This window comes from Varanus komodoensis, unplaced genomic scaffold (assembly GCF_004798865.1).
Source record: "Varanus komodoensis strain SLA01 unplaced genomic scaffold, ASM479886v1 scaffold9, whole genome shotgun sequence".
NCBI lineage: Eukaryota > Metazoa > Chordata > Lepidosauria > Squamata > Varanidae > Varanus > Varanus komodoensis.
The window spans coordinates 30,596,445-30,617,987 of NW_025336598.1; the positions used below are offsets into that span (position 1 = coordinate 30,596,445).

The following is a 21,543-nucleotide window of genomic DNA, read 5'->3' on the forward strand; positions in this document are numbered from 1 at the left end:
TCCCACTATGCTTTGTGCCACATGAGAAAATGCACAGTGATGAAGGATCAATTTGCCATGACAGCGTTCACACGCGCCCTGCTAGGCTTGCTGTGGCCTGAGGCTACAGTGACTTTGCACGTTGTTCACAACCAGTGTCCCTTCGGCTGGTTGGTGTCTTTGTGGCCACAAAGCCACCTGGAGAAGCAAGGCAGGGCTAACTTGCACGTTGGAAGCCACCCCGGGACTTGCTTCTTTGAATCAGTTTAGCCATCCCAGTAACCCCAGGTGAAGCCCTGAAGCCTACGAAGCTGCCGGGCAAGAGCAGCGGGAAAACAGCAGCAGCTCAGGGGTGGGGAATGTTGTGTTCAGCCTCTTCTGGGGAGGCCAAGCAAAATGGTGCTCGCCACGCTGCTGCTAATCCGAGCAGAGTGGTTGCCAGTTGGGCACTTTTGGGGCAGCTGTCATCCCTGCTCCTTCCCCTCAGTGCTCCCTTAGGGTTCCCAGCTGAGCGGACTGAGCAGGGAATATAGGGAGGATGTGTCTTCATACCCTGAAGGCACCGCAAGGGGTGGGGCGGCAGATTAACTTTAAACCTTGAATGGCTTACAAGCTATCCCAGTCTTGAAGTGTTGTGCAAATTTGCCTATTCAGTGGACAATGCCCAGTGAGGTAGTATATATCCAAAACCACAAAACATGGTATAACTATGTGTTGTGCTTTCAGGCTAACATATTTATTTAGGGTGTTACTAATCTACTCTTCAAGCAAAAATCGAGCCCAGCGCAACTTAAAAAGATGGATAATGATACAGGCCCCACAATCTTATATTCTACAATACATGAAATAAAAGGAAAAGAGGTTAGGAAGGAGAAGGGGAAAACCAAACTCAGGCGACAGCTCATAGTTTTGAAGTTCTTATAGGTGCTCCTTCTGGCAGGGGAGGCTGAAAACCTCCCTGGAGCCTGACCTTCTCCATCTGATGAGTGGGGCCATTTTGACCTTTCCCTCCCTTTGCTGTTTACTTTGGGAGGTGGCGTGCAGTCTCCCAGTTCTCTGATCAGTGGATGCTTGTGATCCTTGCATGTATAAGAGAAAGGACAGAGCCTGTGACAGAGAAAGAAAAGAAAGCAGTGGCAAGGTAGAATGCTGCTTTTTAATAACACCTTCCTTCCTGGCCTTAACCTCTTGAAGCTGCTCACGACAGAAAGCCTTTTTCAGCTGCTCTGGGAGCAGCATGAGGAAGGGTGTCCGACTGCCTTCCTTGCTGGACTGTCCTTCCTGTGCACCTGAGAATCATTCTCCTCTCTAGGGGACTTTGCCAGCCTGTATGTTCTTTCCATCTTTCTCAAGCAATCAGTTGTAACAGCAACTCTTCATTTGCCTCTGTCAGACAGGAACTGTTGAACACCTGCCTTGACTGTCTTTCTCCAGATGCAGTTTCTGAAGCATGGGTCCATGGGGCTGAGGCTGGAATAATGTTTATTAAACAAAAGGGCCGTGTTCTGTAGAATATCTTTCCTTTCCACTTGGAAATGTAGCTGCTCCCTTGGCAAAGAAGATGATTAAGTGGTTACTTCATCTTTCGTTAGGCACAATATTCTGAAGTGCGCCAGAATTACTCAGGAGCCTTGGAGACTGTGAATCAAGTAATAGCCCATTTCCCACACTTCCTTCCTGCTTTTATAAAGAAGATGAAGCTGCAGCTGGCGTTGCAAGACTGGGAACAGGCCACTGAGACGGCACACAGGTGGAGTATGCGTAACTGCTCCGGGTTACATGAATTAAAACCCCTCACATCTGAGCTGCAGTGCTCCTGCGGCAGACGCGCTTACAAAAGAGAGGACAGCACTATTGGCTGGTTGCTTGCCAACTCCCCATTGATACTGATTTCATCAATCAGGAGCCACGGTGCTCCCAAAACTCATTTTTTCCAGTTACCGTTTCTGAATTGTTGGAAAGGTACGCATCGATAATTGGTGAAGAAAAAGTCCAAAGACGATGGATGTTTGCTGTGCTGATTCTGTTCTCCTTTGGAATAAAACAGAGGTGTTTTTCCCCAGTTCCATGTCATACTTAATCTGACCATAAATGGCAAGGTAGAATGCTGCTTTTTAATAACATTTTGCAAATGGTTGAGGACCACCTTTTCCAACAGCAGATCATTACATTGGAGAGCTTGAGTGGATCAGGCATAGCTGAGTGAAGGATCATTGAGTGAAGGATCATTGGAAATATTGGCCAACAGTCCTGCTAAGAAACTGGTGTTTCTGCCTGTGTAGCTGTCCAATGAAGGCCTCTTTACTGATAGGGTAGAAGAAGAAAGCTCTTGCAACAGTTTCCTTTTTCAAGGAGACAAACACACCTGGGCATCTTCTCTCCCAGAACAGAAGAGGCTTGAAACATTTCTAAAAACAAGGTTGCCTTAAATATTGATGTACAAGCCTTGGACTGTCCTGGCAGGTGGGCTTGCTGCTGCTGCAAAATGCATCAGGCTTCTGACACAAGACAGTGGGTCAGCATGGACACTCCAGCAAGCCAGCATTCCAGGGAATCCTGGCTTATTGGGATTGAGTGGTGCGTTGAAATACGCTGCCCATGGGCTTCCACTCCCTGCAACAGAAGTGGCTAAACAAACCATGACTCTCCTTCCATGGTTTGTTTATGCGAATGTTTGAATGCAGGTTTCTGACTTGTCTTTCCCCAGATAAGCCAGAGTCATAAGACAGCAGTAAACCATGGTTTATGACTGTGGCGTATTTGAAGGGAAAAGAACCTTGCTTGGCTGTTATGAGAAACAAATCATTTATGCTGAATCTGTGGTTTGTCAGCCACTGGTGGTGGCAGGAGGAGACCCATGGGGGTGGGAGGAATCAGGCAGCATGTATCAGCTCACTGATTTGATCCTAATTAATCAAGCCAGGTCAGTGATCTGAGTTTAGGAACTGGGCTCGCTCCTCCTATAAAAAGCCTCTAAGAGTTATGGAAGCAAAGGGGTGGGCCCGGAAACCACCTCTGAATCGCCAAGGCGAAGGGACTCGGAGATAAGCAAGGCAGTTGCGGAGGATCAATCCCAGATTCTGTGGGAAAGTTTGGGGAGTATACCAGTAGGGAGCGGGGCAGACCAAAGATCTTAATGGGAGTAGATGGCATCAGATTAAGAGGGTGGAGTAGCTGAGAAGCCTCAAGGAGTTGGGCCTGAAACAGGGGACCCACCTTGAAGTTGGAGGCAGCTCTTGTTGGCTTGGAAGGGAGAGGAGGTATTGGAAGCAACTTCTTGTCCCTACTCTGCCGTTCCCTAAAGGCCAGTATTCGAACCCTTTGTTACTGACTTTGCTGTGTTCTTGTTCTGTCCTACGATGCCAGCCTAGCTGGTCAGCTCCAACCTTTTAGCTAGAGAGCGTCTCTCCTGGTCTGCTTGGAAATGGAGTGGAGCAGAAGATCAACCATGACACCAACTGGAACTGTTGATGCTTCCAGATGAGGCTTTTACTGTGCAGTCATCCTGTCTCATCCAGGGACTTTTAGAAAATAAAAGAATTTCCAGGGAGTTCCTAATGAATGCAAAACTTGATCCACTTGTACCATGAAAGCATTGAATCCTCCATTGTGTCATGAAAGAAGCTTCTGTTAGATGAAGAACACTTTGCCCCAAAAGAAAACAGAGTGGTTGAATGATACCTTGTTTTATTTCAGGTTGCTGCAGAAAGATGCTCTTACCTTGGAAGCTATAAAAATGGAGGCTGTTCGCCATTTGTGTAGGGAAGGCAACATACCCGAGGTGAACCTTCTGTATTTAATTATACATTGAGATTTGCTTTAAATTGAGCATTCTTCAGTGTCCTTCTGCATAGGGTTACTTTTAATTAAAGCAATGCATCATTTGACACTGGGGTAATTCTGTCCTATAAAATAATTTATTTGCGTGCTAGCAGAGGCAATAGTGGTTTCACTGACAGCCTAATCCGCTATGTGACTATTCAGAAGTTCATCTTGTTAAGTTCAGTTGAACTTACTGCAGGATAAGCATGTATAGGATCGCAGCCCTAGTTTTCTCTTATTTGGAAAATTCACAGTAAATTAATATTTCAGAAATATGTGGCAATTTTAAACTAACTATATTTGTAAGTCTTGACTAGACTGTCTGTTAAACACCTTAGCCCTTAACAGATAGTGTAATGAGAACATTTTTGCATAAAATTAAAGAGGGAGTTTTGCTAAATACAGTCCTGAGCCATGCACCAAAGAGCTATTTTAGGCCGGCCTAGGGGCTTGTGCATAGCAGACGTGGTTTTTTGTTTTTAGCAGTGCGCTCTTCTGCCATATCACATTCAAATATGATTTTCCATGTGACAGAAGAGGGCCGTTGAGAGTGAGGGTGCCGTGGTGCTCAGAACGCAAGCTGAGAGCCCTTCTTTGGAGTCACTCAGTGCTTCCATGCAAAGCTTTTAAGGGGTATCATCCTGCCTGGTTCGTGGAATATTATGTGCATCTAGACCCTGCCATCTTTTACTACCAGTCCTCTTATTTCCTCATATCCTCTCTCCTTCATTTTCATTTTCTAGTAGAGAATGGCTGCACCATGACCTGGGCGTTACACATTACAGCAACTCTTGGTTAACAAATGGTGGGTTGTTAAAAGGCTGAGCAGGAGCAAGTGCTGGATCCCACCCACTCATTCTGCTGAGATAAACCAGGGAAGCTCCATCCCTGGGCTGTTGATTGTGACACCTTAGCCCAGAACTCTGGGTTCTCTGGGGTTGAAGAACCCCAAATTAGAACCCACAGGTCTGGTTTGGGGCTTAACAACCAAGGATGGGGAATCACTAGATTCTAGCATGCCTGCATAGCCCTACTCATCCTCCCCGCACTCCATGGTTTGTTAACTGTCGGCTGCTAAGTGTAAACTGGGACAATGTTTTCTAATTAGTAGCGTTAAGATACTTTCTTCTGGAAGCACCTAAGGCCTGATATTTTCCAGACAATTGTGGGTTTCCTTTGTGTGTTTTTTTTTTTTTTTTTGAGGTGGCACTTTTAGTTTTTATCAAAGTCAATCAAAGAACTATTCAGAGCAGTCTTTGAAGATTCTGAGATCACTAAAAATGACTATAGAATAACTCTTATTCTAGCAAAGCCAAGGAGAATGTTATAATAATAGATTGTAGCTCTTACAGATTCAGTTTTCAGCATTGTTTGAAAACCCCTTTAACTGCATGCAAAAATGCATGCTTTTAAGAAAAGATGGAGGTTTTTCAAGTTGAGGAAATACAGCTTTAAAAAAAACTGTGAGCAACTCTATCAGTACCTTATACTCCTGGAAGCTGCAACCACATATTAGTAGCATGTGCTTGCTTTAGAGAGGGATTTGTTTTGATTGTGGTAATTGGCAAGTAGCCATTCATGGCTTAACACATATTGCACAATTAAGATACGTTTGCTAGACCTACTATGCAATATTCAGTTCTTGTGATGGCAAAGATTGCTTTTGCAAGGAATTTCTGCGAGCCACAAAGACCATGTCTAAAGTATTTTCCTCCAAAGATTATATCATATGGCTCTTGAATGTTCTACTTTTAAGGATGTTTGTTGCTGCTGCTCTTTCAGAAGTGGATTGTCATTAAGCATATACATATTATAGTACATGTTGAGATATATAATGCACATTCTTGCAGAGTGTTACTAATGGCTGATGGCATAAGGCTAAACTGATTTGGTTTGCGGTTAATGCTAAACCAAGATTTAGCATCAAGGCACAGCTCATGTGAAGTGCTGACTCAAGCACTTCTTTCTGTGCATCGAGGAGGAAAGGTGAACTAGAATTTGGTTAACTTTAGCAAATTCCTGGCTTATCATAATCTGCGAACCAGGCATTTTGTTTTAAGAAACCATAGCCAAGCCTCTCTCTACCTGGCAGCCCCAGACGTACTGGACTGCAACTTCTGTCACCCGCCTCTGACACAGCCAGTAGCCATGCTGACAGGATGATGGGTCTGTACACTAGCACATCTGGAGGATGCCAGGTTGGGGGAAGCTACTCTAATCAAGTGATAAGCAAACAAACTTCAAACCCTCAATTCATTTTCTGCCTTGTTCGTCAAACTGGTTGATTAAGCAGGGACCTGCTAAAGCAAAACTACATTTCTTGTTTATGCCTTCTTCCAGAAGCCTGCAGAGAAGATCTGGGAACATGGTTCAGCCCGGCTTCTGCATATAATGCTAACTTACAGTGTAGCATTGGGTGGATTGTAGATTCATATAAAGTAATAGTTCTCAAGATCCACAGATACTTCTGTTTCCCACCTTCCAGGCTTCATCAAAGCTGGCAGAACTGATTAGTGCATTGGATAAGTTGGAACCTCATAATCCTCAGCTCTTCTGCAAAACAGCACTGGTTTTTAGCAGAACAGTTAAGTGGACTTTTTTTTAAAAAAAATGCAGTCAGTGGTTACAATCCATGCAAATATGCCTTCAGGTAGGAGCAGGTAAGCATCCCATGTCTAAGCTGGGCTTTGGCTTGTGCCTATTGGGCCGATTCCTGTGCGCAGATAAGTGCTCCCAGATTGTTATAGTGGGATCAAGGCCAAACCGCCCAAGTAAATACACAACTGGTTTGGGTTTCTTTGGTGTTTTCCCAAATGAAAGGTTACATGGTAACTTTGAAACCTTTCTGCAAAGCTTGCATCATGGCATGTTTCTTGTGGTGGTTTTCCATCTCTTTCTCTGTAATGACTGCCTGCTTTTGGCCCCTGGGCCCCTGGCTCCATCCACTCTGTGCAAAAATTTGCATCCGTAAGCAGAAGCTGCCGAAGCTGTGCTCCTGGCAAAGGGGCGAGAGGAAGTGCTTGCCAGGAGCAGGGATGTTGTTGGGAATGAAGATGGGAGGAATCTCTGTGTGACTGGAAGCCCTGGGAGTCACAGCTGCTGCCCTTGCTCTGGTTTGAGTGACTGTCCAGCTTTGCCATCAGAGTGAAAAACACCGGATTTTCATTCTGGGTCAGATTTAATGCCCAAGGAATGTTCTTCATGCAATTGTAGCAGCTGTGAGTTAGTGGTTAATGTTTTATTTAACAACAGTGGATGCTTCTGGTAAGACAAATTTTTCTTTTTAAGTATTGTGAGCGTGTTGGTTTCAAATCTGAATACTGTGCTTAACTCCAGTGTGGTCGCAATCCGCTCATCCTTCAACAAACACAGATTTTGGTGGAAAGGGCATCCAGCTTGGCCTCTCATGATGCCAATATTGCCACTGAACTTGGCTACCAGATGATTTTGCAAGGGAAAATAAAGGAGGCGGTAAAATGGTACAAGACTGGCATGACTCTTGACGAGACAAGTGTTCCTGCGCTAACTGGTACGGCTCAAAACAGATGCGTGCTTTTTATTTATTTATTTATTTATTTATTAAAACATTTTTATGCCGCCCCATTCGCCGAAGCCTCGGGGTGGCTTACAACGTTGAGGCCATCTACAACTCAGTTCACTGTTTTCCTTGAATAAGCTTATTTCAGCAAGTAATTAATGTGATGTGATTAAGGCTTTTAAAGATAGTATTTTCAAAGCCTGCGTGATCATCAGGTGGATTTCTGCCGCCTCCCTCCAAGTTCCCCACTGGTGCGGTCCAGGAGGGGGCGGGCCCAGGTAATTCTGGGTAATTCCGAAGGCCTCTGCAAGAGATCAGTCCAGATCTTTTACAAGAGTGGCATGTCCCTTCCACAGGAGCCTCCTGGGTCAGGAGGAAGACAGTGGAGGGGAGAGAGAAAAGGACACCCTGGAAAGAGAGGGGAAAGGAGGAGAGCCTTGCGCACCGCTGCCCGCCTGCCCCTGACCAATGAAGCAATGTGCTCCTTGCTAGAAAGCAGGTCCCCTACTTCTGCTTTAGCCTGCAAAGTCTGACTCCAAGGGAGATGAATCCTGCACCCAAAATGACATGACTCTGCATTGCAGGAATTATCCGGAGCCAGCTAATGGAAGGGAAGCTGGACGATGTCGAGCAGCAGCTGGAGTTCCTGAATGAAATCCAACAGTCTATCGGGAAATCAGCGGTGAGAGATTTGATCCTGGTCTGATTGACACTGCACTTCTGGTGATACAATATTTATGTGGCTCGGGGAGTCTCAGCCGAGAGTATTGTTTTGCCTTTTGGCTCCTCGAAGTGCACATTTCCTGAATTTCAAGGCAAGGAATGCTTTCCTTGCATGGATCTGTGCGTTTGGGTACAGCGTTTGGAATAAAGGAGGTCTCGTCGGCACGGTTGACTTCAATGTGTTAGAATATGATACATTTTGTACAGGGCAATCCTACGTAGTGGGGAGAATAAGTGGCAATTGTGGTGCTGCTTCCAAAGCCCTGCCGGTCTACTGCATCTGCCAGGGTGGAAGGTGGGGTAACAGCTTGATTTCCTCACCTTTTAAACCTCACCCACCCACATTTACTGAAGCGAGAGGGGATTTGATACGCCTTCTGTGAGACCAAATTTGCTCTGGGCCAACACAGGGTGCTTCCTGTAGTCTTCTGCCATTGAATAGAATACCCCACCGATAGAAATGTTGGTGGACATTTCTGCTGCCATCCATATACTTCTCTCCCCACCTGGAGGTAAGGAGGTCCACACATTGCTTTGGCTCCTCAACTTCCCAAACTGCTCCCTAAACCAAACAAAAGTTCAGTGGGGTATGCTACAATTCAGGCCCTCTGAATTGGCACCTGGTGTCCTGAGAGAAAGTCCTTGTTAGCCGTGATCACAAACTAAAGCGGAGCCTGATTAAGTGGAAATATTTTCAATTGGTTTCGCAGGAGCTCTCCTACTTGCGTGCAGTGTTGGCTATGAAGAAACATAAAGGACAAGAAGAAGTTATAACTTTATTGAATGATGTACTTGATACGCATTTTTCTTCTTTGCAAGGCTTACCTCTTGGTGTAGAATATTTTGAGAAATTAAATCCTGATTTTTTGATCGAGATTATTAAAGAGTATCTCAATTTTTGCCCAGCACAGGTAAGACACGAGAATTCTTGTCCTTCTAAAATAAGGATCATTTACTGTGGTTTTTTTTTCAGTTCCATACTCAAAGGTTTCAGGTGAAAGAGAGGGTATAATGAAGGAGAATAATGAAGGTTCTAAGCTTCGTCTGGTGTAAAGGGAAAGGAATAACCTCATTAGGGGTCCCACTTGTCTCTGGGTTGATGGGCTGCTCACAAAATGTCCGTCATTAGGCTCCCAGTAATTTTATAGAATGACTAGCATTATAGACATGGCTGGTCACAGAATGTTTATTTCCCAGAAGGCAAACTGTTTAGACTAAGAGAGGTCTTGCTCAAGAGCCTAAGGTGAAGGTGAAGGTGAAGTCTGAGCTCCAAAGTACCAATCCCATCTTTTGAACCCAAACAAAGATGGCACTGCAGGGTAGTACTTCATTCTGTGGCATGCCAGGCTGCCAGTTTGTTTGTTTTTAATTGGAGAAGTCAAATCAAAGGCAAGGAAGGCCATGAGTCTGGCTGAACACCAAGAGAACTATCTGCAGCTGCCTGGTACTCAAAGGTACCATGTTGGAGACTCCAGTTTGAGATGCCAGTGTGGCGTAGTGGTTAAGAGCATGGGACTGGGACTCAGACCTGGGTTCTAGTCCCCGCTCAGCCACGGAGCCAACTGGGTGACTTTGGGCCAGTCACAGACTCTCAGCCCAGCCTACCTCACAGGGTTGTTGTTGTGGGGATAAGACAGAGAAGGAGAATGATGTAAGCTGCCTTGAGACCTTTGCAGGATATAAATTGAATGAATGAACAAACAAATAAATAAATAAAATGCCAAAATGGTCATAGTGCAAATTAGATCAGCTACCTCTTTTGAGAGAGTGCTTCATTTATTGACAGGGAGGCAGTGAACAGGATTGTGTGCTCAAAACCAGCACACACAAAAATTAATTTCAGGGGGAAATGCACACAATTTAAATGTGATGCACAGAACATGGTTTCATGAAAATAAAATTTCACTTCTCAGCTGAGACATGTGTTTTATCATGACTTTAAAAAAAAACTGCCTTTACCTTCTCAGTGTATTAAAGTTACCATTGAATCTATTTCTCTATAACTGTGTTTATCTCTAGCCTGCAGGTCCAGGACAGCCTCCTTCACCTCTTCTAAAACCTTGTGCGTCTGTTCTTGAAACAGTGGTAAAAACTGTCCCTGGCCTCCTGCAAGCAGCCTTCTTAGCTGCAAAGGTGAAATACTTGTCAGGTAATGTCTAATTTTGAACCAGTGCAAATAATAATCATAGCATTCAAAACGTTTCTGCTCTCTGAAATTACACTTTGATTCATACAACCAGCATGTCAACCAAAACATAACATACTGCCAGTGACTTGTACTGATCTATTTCTTGTATTATATTGCTGCTTTATTTTTTGAATAGGAAAAAAAGCAATGTTACTCAACTGAAGACCCTTGATTACAAGGCTCCATGTTGTCGGGGTAGGGAAAGAGTTGTAGACCTAGTTCACAGAGAATACTAACCCAATGGTTTATTCAACCCACGTTTGGGTTGTTGTGATATGCAAACACAGCCGCACTAACAAAACAGGTTTTGTTAACTATGAACAACCCAGAGGGCCAATCTGCATATCATGGCGTCACTGAAGCAACAATGTGTGGGATATGCATTTATGCTTGAGTAAACAACCTGTGAACACTCCCATCATAGGTTGTGAACATACCCTAATCCAGACACTCTGGATTGATTAAACTACCCAGATTTGTTTCTGGGTTAACTATAGGTTGTGCAACCCATAAACATGCAAATCCTGCACAATCATTTAACTGTGTGTTGTTAACTCTAAGAGAACCTGTGACTTGCTGTTTGTTTGTGAACTTTGGGTCATTTGAATCATGGGTTGATGTTACATGTGAATTCAGAACTGTGGGTTGTTTGCTGGTTGTTCATTGGTTGTTTTGCCAAGCTCTAGAGGCAGTGATCAAAAGCAATAAAAACAACAACAGTAAACCAGGTGCTGTACATGTCAGTGCTACTGTGTCACTGACAGAAATGAGCAAAGGATTGGAGAAATAACCAAAGAGCTGAGAAATCACACTGCAGTTTTGCTTTGTTCTCTACCAGACAAATCCTGTGTAGGGCAACAAACCACGAATTAACCATTGGTTAAATAAACCATGGATTACTATAACACGCAATCTGAAACAGGTCATCAATAGTGAATGTTAAATTCATGGTCTTATGCAACTTCAGAAGGTTTCCGATTTATCTTGTTTAATTCATGTGTTTTGTTTCTTTAACCTGATCAGGTAATTGTGAAGCATCCCAAAGTATCCTGCAGCACTGTATAGATAAGAATCCTTCATATGCAGATGCTCATCTTCTTATGGCCCAAGTGTATTTATTGCAAAACAACTTCAGGCTCTGTTCTCAGTCCCTGGAACTCTGCCTAAGTTACAACTTTGAGGTAAGTAGGACCGGGAAGTCTTGCTTAGCCTGCTGAAGCTCTTTATTTTCATTGTAGATTTGACTGGCATTTAAACTTGCTGCCAGAAATATTTTTCTTAGTAATGTTTTTGCAGCCAATGTGGTTGCCAATTGTCAAAACATCAAACATCTTCATGGAATAAGAATACGTTTATTTAGCTTTTTATGAAAGAGATTTACCTAGAAAAGGCAACATCAGGATGGGATTTTAGGCTATGTTTCTCCCCTTCTTGGCCCTCTGATGCACCACCCTCACTGCAGCTCTTGTGGTCTGACCCTCGACCCAGCAAGAAAGTTCGAACATCCTGTGTGCCTGCAAGCCCTTGGCAGAATGAACCTGCCTAATGAATCAAGTGTAGCCCCTTTCTGGAAAAGCTGGGAGAGGAAGGGAATTTGAAGTACTTTTAAATCCATTAGTGCTTTATATCCATGGCAAGTTGCAGAGCTAAAGGAAAATGTGATTCCTGCTTGGCACTGGATGGCCATGTGTCTGTAGCATCTGCTGCTTACTGAATCTGGCCCTGGAGCGATGTCCATTTCTGCCTGCACGTTATTGTGAAACTGATTTCTTCATTAAGGTGCCCTGCAGGCTCAGGCGCTCCAGCTGGTCGAACAAGCCGCATTGCTGGGTCAGGTCTGTACCTCGTCATGGACTGAGCAAGTGGCTGTGTCTTGTCCAGCAGAAAACCTATTCAGAGGATACAAAACATCGATACATCCATCCAGCATAACCTGCTGCCGGGGACGCAGTGTGGATCCTTCACACATACTTTCAGAAAGTTCACGTCTTAGTCTACTGCCATGCCCTTAACTAGAGCATTTCACCGCAGATGCTTGCTGGCCCTTTTCATGGTGATCTGATTTCTTCTCTTTGAATCCTCGAGAGAAAGCAGGCTTTATTATTTGTAGAGCTGCCTAATTCATTAAATATAGCACCAGCCTTGCCCTCACGCATGCAGGCTAACACGAAGGTAGCAACGGAAATCCCACCAGGTATTTTAGAAAGCCTTCATTCCAAGAAGCCCACACATGGCCAATCGTCAGGAAGGAAGTGGGAGGAGGGGAAAGGGGAAAGGTGCAAGAGGGAGGTTCGTTCATCCATGCTGGAAAAAAAGCAAATTGCGTTAGCCACCTTTTTCCATGCAGTTGGACCAGGCTGATATTCCTTGCCAGTGTTCTTTCTGGCTGCGGGAAGTGCATCTTCCCAGTTCCTGTTAATTCCATGAAAGGTGTCATTGCAAAAGTTAAAAGCATTGCAAGAAAAACTGGATATGTAGAGTCACAGCGGTCATTAAGGCAGCTGTGCAGGGGACTTGGAATATTTGCGCCATCTCCTCTGCCTTGATATTAGGTAGCCGCACAAGCAAATATTAAATGGTTGAGGGAGAGTAGCATCTGTTCCCGAAGGTTCTGCAGCTTGGGGCTGGAGCCAATGCGAGGTGCCACACTGAACTTCCTGGCCCTTCTCCATCTTTGTCCCTCTCGCTGGTTCTTCTTCCTTTATTTCTGTGTCATTTCAGTATGTGTGTCGGAATGGATAGGACGAGTGTGAGCACTGGTTGGGCCATGGCATAGTTTAAAGGCGCCTAATGCAGCAGTCTTGCTGAGGCTAAGCAGGTCTGTGTCCAGACCATGTCTGGATGGGGGGCAACTTAGGATTCCTGCTATACCTTCTGCCCCCTAAAATAGGCAGGATCTCAATATAACAGTAACAGTTCCTTTCAGTTACAAAAAGATGTTTGGAAGCCTAGAGTGGGGGGGCCTCTGGTGTCTAGTAATAAAATTTAGACATTCTGTAGTACATTTGGTAAATGCTGTAAATATACAATATACATAATTGTATGCAATATACATAAATTATAAGCTTGCTTGCTTATTAATAAATAACATTTACTGTTCATCAGGTTCGGGAACATCCCTTGTACCATTTAATAAAAGCTCAGGCCCAGGTAAAGATGGGCGAAATAGAGGAAGCCATCAAAACCTTGCATATGGCCATGAACTTACCAGGGATGAGAAGGACTGCATCTTCCGCAAGATCAAAAACAAAGCGGATTGAAATTGATGGAAGTGACCGTGTGTCTGTCTATCTCGAATTGGTAAATGCTCATCGTTTGAATGGTGAACAGGTATGCCAAATGTTTATGTAAAGCAGGTGTATCATCCTGCAAGGGCATTTGCAAACCTTAGTGGCTTGTGGCTCATCCTGCCAGTGGGGTCAGGTTGACTGCATTGGCCTCCAGCAAGCCTGCAGTATTGTGAAATGTGAATGAGCCTCACATCCCCCTTGCTTGCAACTTTCCCTCTCCTCCCTGTGGTCAGGAGGGGCCGTTCAGATGAATCGCGGGCTTCTGTGTCACGCAGTCCCAGCGAATTGTGGCCTGCAGTTATTTTCAAAAGAGGTCAGGCGCATAAATCATGGTTTGAAGCTGGCTACTTTGAAACTTAGCACGGCTGAGATTGACCATTGTTTCTGAATTTGGTCTGCATGGCAAGCTGAAGTTAATCAAGAATGAATGCAAAAAGTCCTGAATTTCTGCTCTTATGTTTGGGAGGTGGAGGAAAGAGCACACGAGCCCTCGAGTCATGTTGTGGGTCATGAACATTTCCTTAAACCGGCCTTCCCCAGCCAGTGCACGCCTGATGTTTTCACAAACACAGTGATGGAATACGAATGCAGATGACCCACAAGCAAAGGAAGTCCGCTGTTCACCTTCTGCAGCCCTTTGGCTCCGGAGAAGGCTAGGAGTGCTCCCTTGGCCCCGCTTGCCTGGGCAAGTGATTCATTAATTCCCCCCTGCATTTCCTGACAATGAAACCATGCCTTTTCCTGTGGATGGGGTACAGTTCCTCTCTCACTCTGCCGCAGAGCCTGTCTGCTTGCACCCAGGATCCTTCCCCCATTTCCTGGGATCAAAGCTGTTTCCAGAAGGTAAACAGTTTCATTCAGGCTGTAGGGGAAAGGCACCCTTGGGGCAAGCCTTTCTGGTGCTCTTCCTTAAAGCAAGCTGGAGGCCAGGAAGACGTAGCATGCTTTCAAGAAACGGTTTCGGCTTTTGGGCACTAGAAAAGTTCACCACACTATCTGTTGAACCTCAGTAACCTCTGGCACAGGCTGAACAATACGCAGCATCATGGATCATTGTGTTAGTCCTCCATTGCTTCTTACCTGATAGGTGTCCCAGGACACAAATCATTTACTAACCTAGAATGCTCATGAGTTGAGTCTTAAGGTCTTGGGCGTGCAGAAGGCATCCGTGTGAAGGGATAGGAAAGGGAAGTTTAATGTAGAAGTTGTTCAAGCTGTCTTCCACGCGGCAACACCTTTTGGACAGTAGATGCAGTTTTCATAACTTAAGAGAATAGGGTGGTCTGCAGAAGGGAAGCAAACCAACACAGTGGTCTACTTTAAAGCTTTAGGGGTGTGGTTTTAAGAGTTTTGGGATGAAATCAAAATAGCTTTCCTTCTTTTGAAAATGAAGTGGGGAGTGCACTGTAATTGATTCTTTGGTTAATTATCAGAGATTTTGAATCAGAGTGTTACATGAGTACTTTTTGAAATGTGTTCCAGGGAAAGCAGGCATGGGCTCCTCGTTAGGCCTGCCCATGCATTCTGCTGGGCGCGGAGAGCCAGGATGGAGGTCCTTGCTCCACTTCCCCATCGTCCTCCATCAGCTGGGGAGAGAATTCCTGCATAAGGAAGCCTTTCTACCCACGTCAGCTCCCTGCGTGATGTAGTGCCCCGATTTTCTGGGGTTCTAAATCATATGGGGAGCAAGCAAAGGAAAGGCCATTTACTCACTGGCATCAATCTTTCCTTTCACAGCGGGGCTGCAGGGAAGCATTAGCTGTGTTTTAGGGAATGCACCCAGTTCATGCACAGCTGTGCCGATACCCAGGAAATCTGGCTGGCGCTCTGTGATAACTGACTGCACCCTCGGTCACGCTCCCATAATGATCTCTGCACCGTGCAGGAATGACTTGGCAGACAAATGAACACAGAAAGGAGAAACCAAGTATGAGAATTGCAAGTGAAATATGGTTTAGGTCCAGAAATCTACCTTTGATCGTTGTAGGTTTGATACATTTGATAGTTGTATAAATTAATTGATAATATAAATAATTTATATTTTTGAAGCATGAAGCCATTAAAGTCCTCCAGGATGCTATCAATGAATTTTCCGGCACTCCTGAAGAGCTGAGAGTCATGATTGCTAATGCAGACCTGTCTCTTGTGCAAGGAGATATTGAAGCTGCTTTGACTATGCTCAGAAATATAACACCGGAGCAGAATTACTACATTCAAGCCAAAGAAAAAATGGCGGAGATCTATCTGGTGCACAGGAGAGATAAGAAGCTATATGTAAGCTGTTACAGGTAAAAACTTACTGCTACCAAAGGAATAAAGCTACAGCACACTCATTTCCTGAATATATTTTTCTGCAAAAACAGATCATAATGTAAGCTTAGAGGTTGAGCCTTTTGAAGCTGAAAAACCCTTGTCTGTGGAGGCTTACGAGCATCCCCTGCAGAATGGCTGGAGGAGTGAAGTGAGGGGCCTCTCGGCTCCTGCTCTGCATTTTAGCTAGATGTTGTATTTGGCTGTCTAACCGGGACACTAGACCTCAGTTTCTGGGTTCTAGAGTATGCCATGGCTCTCCAGACAATGCCTAGGGACACAGGATCGCTCCCTAAGAAGTACTGCAAATTGAAAGGCAAGAAAACTGTTCATACTTTCTATGGATAAGTGTAAACCAAAATATATGCATGATAAAAAATGTATCAGGTTCATGTCTACCTTAGGGGTTTGGATGCAGTTGTGCCCACTGTAGGATTAGAGCTAGTCTCTGATAGGCCGCCCAGAGGGATCTTCGTGTAAGTAGAAGTATGTATGTACAGACATGCTTCATGAAAATGAGGGCATGAGAGAGAAAGTGTGGTGCAGTGGTTAAGAGCATGGGACTGGGACTCAGGAGGTCTGGCTTCTAGTCCCCGCTCAGCCATGGAGCCAACTGGGGAACTCTGGACCAGTCACAGACTCTCAGCCCAGCCGACCTCATGGGGTTGCTGTTGTGAGGATAAGATGGAGAAGATGAGGAGGAGAAGGATTAAGTAAGTTGCCTTGAGTTCCTTGGAAGAAAAATGCAGGATATAAATATAATAACTAAAATGATAAAATGCTAGAGCCAGTACGACCACTTCACTTTCCCAAGTGGAAGTAAAAATGGCCCCCACACTGCAACACTGCATGCTATCATGCTTTGAAGGTTCCCTCTTCAGAATTAGTTTTCAGCATGAAGGCACCACGGCTGGCTGTTGGCGCAGAGTCTTCAAATACCGGGAAATGAGTTGATGTAGGTTGATCTATAGAGGTAGAATATATAGCTCTTTAGTCATATTTTTATTTTCAATGCACAATAGAATTAATAGCAAAATAATCTAGCCATGCAGGTGAAACAAACTATGGGGGAGAGAGGTTGGATAATGCTTCCTAAAAACCCACAGTTGTTGACATGGGATTGTTTTCCCACAAAACTCCTGTGAGGTAAGAGCCAAACGGTATGATTTTGAGATGTTATTTAAACTGGACTTGCAGTGAAGGCAGTTTTCCCTCCCCTCCCCTCCCCCTCTTCAAATTAGAGCTCTTTATTTGGTAATCTGTTTTAGGGCACAATCCTATGCAAGTTCAGACCAAAAAAAGGACAAAAAGGGACAACTTAGCACATGAAGAAAAACATCCTCACACTTCTCAGAACAGTAGATACAAACTCTTTCAGGGATTGGGATATTGTTATAAAAGGCTGAAGGCATGGACTGAAAACACAAAGCTGTAAATGATTTTCTTAAAGGAGCCACAGTAAATAATACAAAAGAATTCACCAGTCCAAATGAGACCAGCAAGAAAGGGGCATTTGTGAAATACTATATGAATACCACCCTTGGGACACAGACTGATTTCTTGTTTAAGCAGTTCTGTTTACTCCACTGGAGGCCAAGCTGAACAAAGACTTAATATCAGTTCCATAACAGTGCAGCATGATCTGACCAAATTTGCCCAAGACTCTCAGAATAGCCTTCATGGTTTTTGAAAGGCTAGGAAGATGAGAGTCACTTACACAAGCCAACTTGTAACTTCTGTAGCTTCCATCTAGCCTGAAGAGCCTGATCCTGCCTTTTCTTGGAAGCTAAGCAGGATCAGGTCTGGTTGAAACCTGGATGGGTGACTTAAATGTTGTGAACTACCCAGAAAGCTTTGGCTATGGGTGGTATAGAAATGTAATGTAATAACTACTATTACTTCAGACAGAAAAGGGCAAGAGGAACATGGGCTCAGTAGAGAGAGCCCCACTTCTGCCCTTAAAACTGCCGTATGTGTATTTCGAGATACCATGGCAAAGCCATCTGCATATAAAAGGACTGAAAACTTAACCTCCTGGTTTGAGGTTGGAAAACATCTGGACCTCTTACGCATTGTTGTTAATATAGAAATTAAAAAGAAAAAAAGGCCAGAAGGGCTCCCCTGACAGACTCCTCTGTCACAGAATCATAGAGTTAGAAGGGGCCAGAAAGCCATCGGACCCAGTCCTCTGCTATTGCAGGACACTAAGTCACACCATCCCATACCGCTTGGGATTCCATCTGAGAGGAGTCCATTTGCAGCAAGTCTTATCCAGCAAGGCATTAAGAGTGGCCCATTTGAATTCAAAACATAGAAACGGAGTGAGTCAGAAGGGGCCTCCTGGGCCATCTAGTCTGACCCCCAGCTCCAGCCGGCTCTGGTCATGATATGCCTACAATTAGAAGAGCCTTCTATTACCAATAGTGACAGAAAGTTTTCACCCCAAAGATCTTTACTTACAAGGTAGGACTAAAATCCACAAAGGAACATCTACTGCTTTTCTACCATCTGAGAACACTTTTGTATCAAGTGATGAATGCCAGCTCATTGATCTGTTGTGGATTTCCCCGCTCAAAGCCCTGGTTTTCCATTTGCTATCACTGAGTTTCCAGCAGCTCAGAACTCTACCCCCAAAGGATTCAGAGTACAATTTGGCCACCACATTAAGCTAAAATTATTTGGGTCTGCTCCAGAGGTTCTTTTGTGGATTGGAACAATACTCCTCAACCCTGTGGAATTTTTCTGTAACAACTTATACAGGTACACATTCTGGCAAGCACTGAGCACCACCAATGAAAGTGTCCTACCAAGTCTTATGCAAGATTATATGGCTGAATTCTGATTTTGTCACCTGCAGCTTACATATAGCCTGTTCTCAAGTTCTCCAGTGTGATATAATTTATTCGTTTCTAAAGGCAGTGTACAGTTTTAGAGAAATGAAATGTTCAAATTAGAATCCTGATTTTCCTGGTATTCTTCTTAATATCCTTTGGCTCCATGTCTCTTCTAAACCATTCTTCAGTAAATATGGGTGCATTTGAATATAATGCCAAGCTATGGTTTAGCTTTGCAAGAATTAGTCTGATTTCTCTCTGGGCTTAGGTGCTTCCTTTCCTGTCTCTTCATTGCATGAAGCTTCCATTTTAAATCAATTGTAGCTTGCCATGTCACCTGAATCATAAACTGTAGTTAAGTTTAACTGTGGTTTGTGAAAACCAGCTAGCTTCATAAACTGTGGTTTGAAGTTGACTTATTTTCAGTAACCACCATTACAATCAACTATATTTTGTCTGGATTCAGATGATGTGGCAATCAAATTGCCTACAGTTAATCAAAACCTGAAGCAAAATCTTCCAAAAATCTAGAGAAGAAAGAGAAGTATGTAAGTCAGGTGGAAGAAAGAAGCTAGATATGTTCTTAAAATGCTAAATTATGGTGCAGTGTTACATCCAAAATAGCCCAGTGTGTTCCATGAAATTAATTTTTGTAGTTCTGATGTCAACAAAAAAGTAAGCTGCATACACATGTAGGTAACTTAATCAAATGAGTTTCCAATATAACAACTCATCTTAATTTTCCTTCTCTAGAATGTAAACGTTCTCTGTTCTTGCTAAATTGAAAATTCCAAAGCACAGAGGTTGGCTATCTCTTGGTATAACAAAAATAACTATAGCAATAGCAATAACACACTGGCCATAAAAATCTAGGGTTGTATCCAAGGGTGGTGTTCTACCAGCACTGTTGGAACAGATTTCCCTTTCCCCACATCTCCCACAGGTGCCCTGAAGAACAGATTTGGGAGGGGACTGAGGAGAAAATAAGGTTTTGTTGTGCAAGCAGAGGTCCCCTGTCTGCTGGTACAATGTGGGCTCCAAGCCCTAGCTTACTACACCAGTTGCAAAACAGAGTTCTGGTACAGATATGATACGGGGTTTTTATTTTCCCTCTCTCTCTTTACTAGAGACCTGGTAGAGAAACTGCCAAGTTCTCACACCTTTCTTCTCCTTGGTGATGCATGTATGAATATCCAGGAGGTAAGCATCTATCTATAGCATTAGTGGGTTATGATTACAGAAGGAACACAACCATTGTGGAGAGTACTGAGAGAATCATAGAAAAGTGGAGTTGGAAGGGGCCATGAAGGCCATTGGGTCCAACCCCTTGCTGATACAGGACACCAAGCCACACCATCCCACTCAGATGGCTGTCCAGTTTCTTTTTGATATACACAAACCCCACTCTTTAGAGGGGAAATGTGGACACAGGGGAAGAAAAGTTAGTTACCTGCTGAAAGTGAAGGTACTGTCCATTGCAGCTTCTCTGCCGGAAGTGATCACCATGAGGCTTAAAAGAGTCCTGGTGACCCTTCCCTGTCTCCACTGAGACTCCTCATTTACCAGGTGCCGTTGTGAGATTCTTCTGTGGGATTCCGGAATTACGCAGCATACATCTTTTGATCTGTGTAACAGGCAGCACACAGCAGGCTGGGGTGGTGGTGGAAAGAATAGAACTGTGTTGAATCCTGCAGCACTCCCTCTTTGTGTAGGTGCTGTGCGTACAGCACAATGGCTTCTCCCATAAATTTCCATTTTTAGTGGGGAAAAATGGAGTGCTTCTGAGAACCCAAGTGACATTTGTTGAGGCTTTCATCAGATCTGACCTTCTGGGTGGCTTCCCTGTTTGCCAAGTGTTTCGTGCATGTGCTTCCTAGTTTTTGCAAGGGCCTTAACCTGGCCTTTACTGCTAGTTCCAGTCTGTTAGAAACTCGGGTATCGTTTTGCTGTGTGTCCCTTTCACCTCCCCAGCCAATTTATGTCAAAAGTGTCTCCGTGCAACCCAGTCAGCTGTAAACATTAATGCATGTTTTCTTTGAAAACCAGAGTGACTATATTATACTAAGGGCACAACCTACTGTTAGTTTAGATAAAAAATGTTCTACAGCTGTCTGGAGAATTCGGGGAGTTGTAGAATTTTTTTCTGTCTAAACCTGCATAGAACTGCCCCTGGAGAGTTTCAAAGGAGAGAGAAGGACCCCGCGACCTTTGGCAGCAGCCCCGAGTGGGCCTTTGTGCCATTCAGATCTGTGAGACTTAATCCCATGTGCTTGTGCCTAATATTGCTCCTCTTTGGCAGTGTTAAGCAGGGTGTCAAACCATTCACTTCTTTGGTGCAGTTCCAGTTCAGACCAGTAAAAATGTGGTAACCAATTTGGCAGACAATAACTACAGATATTATTTTTTTTATTATTATTATTATAACACTTCTATGCCGCCCCTTGCTGAAGCCTCGGGGCGGCTTACAACACAATAAAATACATTGAGATACAATAGAGCATAATAAATTACCAGAAAATACAAAAATACCAAAAAATACATTGAGTCACAAACATCATAATATAAAATTAAAATTATCACTATAAAATAAGTAAATAAATAATATAGGAGGGGAAAAGAGAAGGAAGAAGAAGTTGCCCTGGCCAGTTCATATATTTTAACAGTTAAAATGATGTTTAAATAAAAAGGTCTTTACCTGGCGCCGAAAAACCAGTAACGACGGTGCCAGGCGGACCTCTTTGGGGAGTGAGTGCCATAGGTTGGGCGCCACCGCAGAGAAAGCCCTCCTCCGAGTACTTACTCTCCTAATTTCTTTCATGGAGGGTTCCCGGAGAAGGGACTCTCCCGCAGATCTCAAAG

General features: G+C 44.1%; 1 protein-coding gene across 1 annotated transcript in view; it reads left to right on the plus strand.

The window, feature by feature from the left end:
- TTC21B (tetratricopeptide repeat domain 21B) overlaps positions 1-21,543 on the plus strand; it is a 50,947-nt gene that overhangs the window by 9,157 nt on the left and 20,247 nt on the right. Inside the window, exons 6-16 of the mRNA XM_044418429.1 lie at positions 1,572-1,729; positions 3,676-3,760; positions 6,287-6,385; positions 7,138-7,330; positions 7,924-8,021; positions 8,773-8,973; positions 10,082-10,211; positions 11,274-11,431; positions 13,356-13,580; positions 15,590-15,828; positions 19,812-19,884. Of these exons, the coding sequence (XP_044274364.1) occupies positions 1,572-1,729; positions 3,676-3,760; positions 6,287-6,385; positions 7,138-7,330; positions 7,924-8,021; positions 8,773-8,973; positions 10,082-10,211; positions 11,274-11,431; positions 13,356-13,580; positions 15,590-15,828; positions 19,812-19,884 (1,659 nt within the window). The remainder of the gene's footprint in view (positions 1-1,571; positions 1,730-3,675; positions 3,761-6,286; positions 6,386-7,137; positions 7,331-7,923; positions 8,022-8,772; positions 8,974-10,081; positions 10,212-11,273; positions 11,432-13,355; positions 13,581-15,589; positions 15,829-19,811; positions 19,885-21,543) is intronic.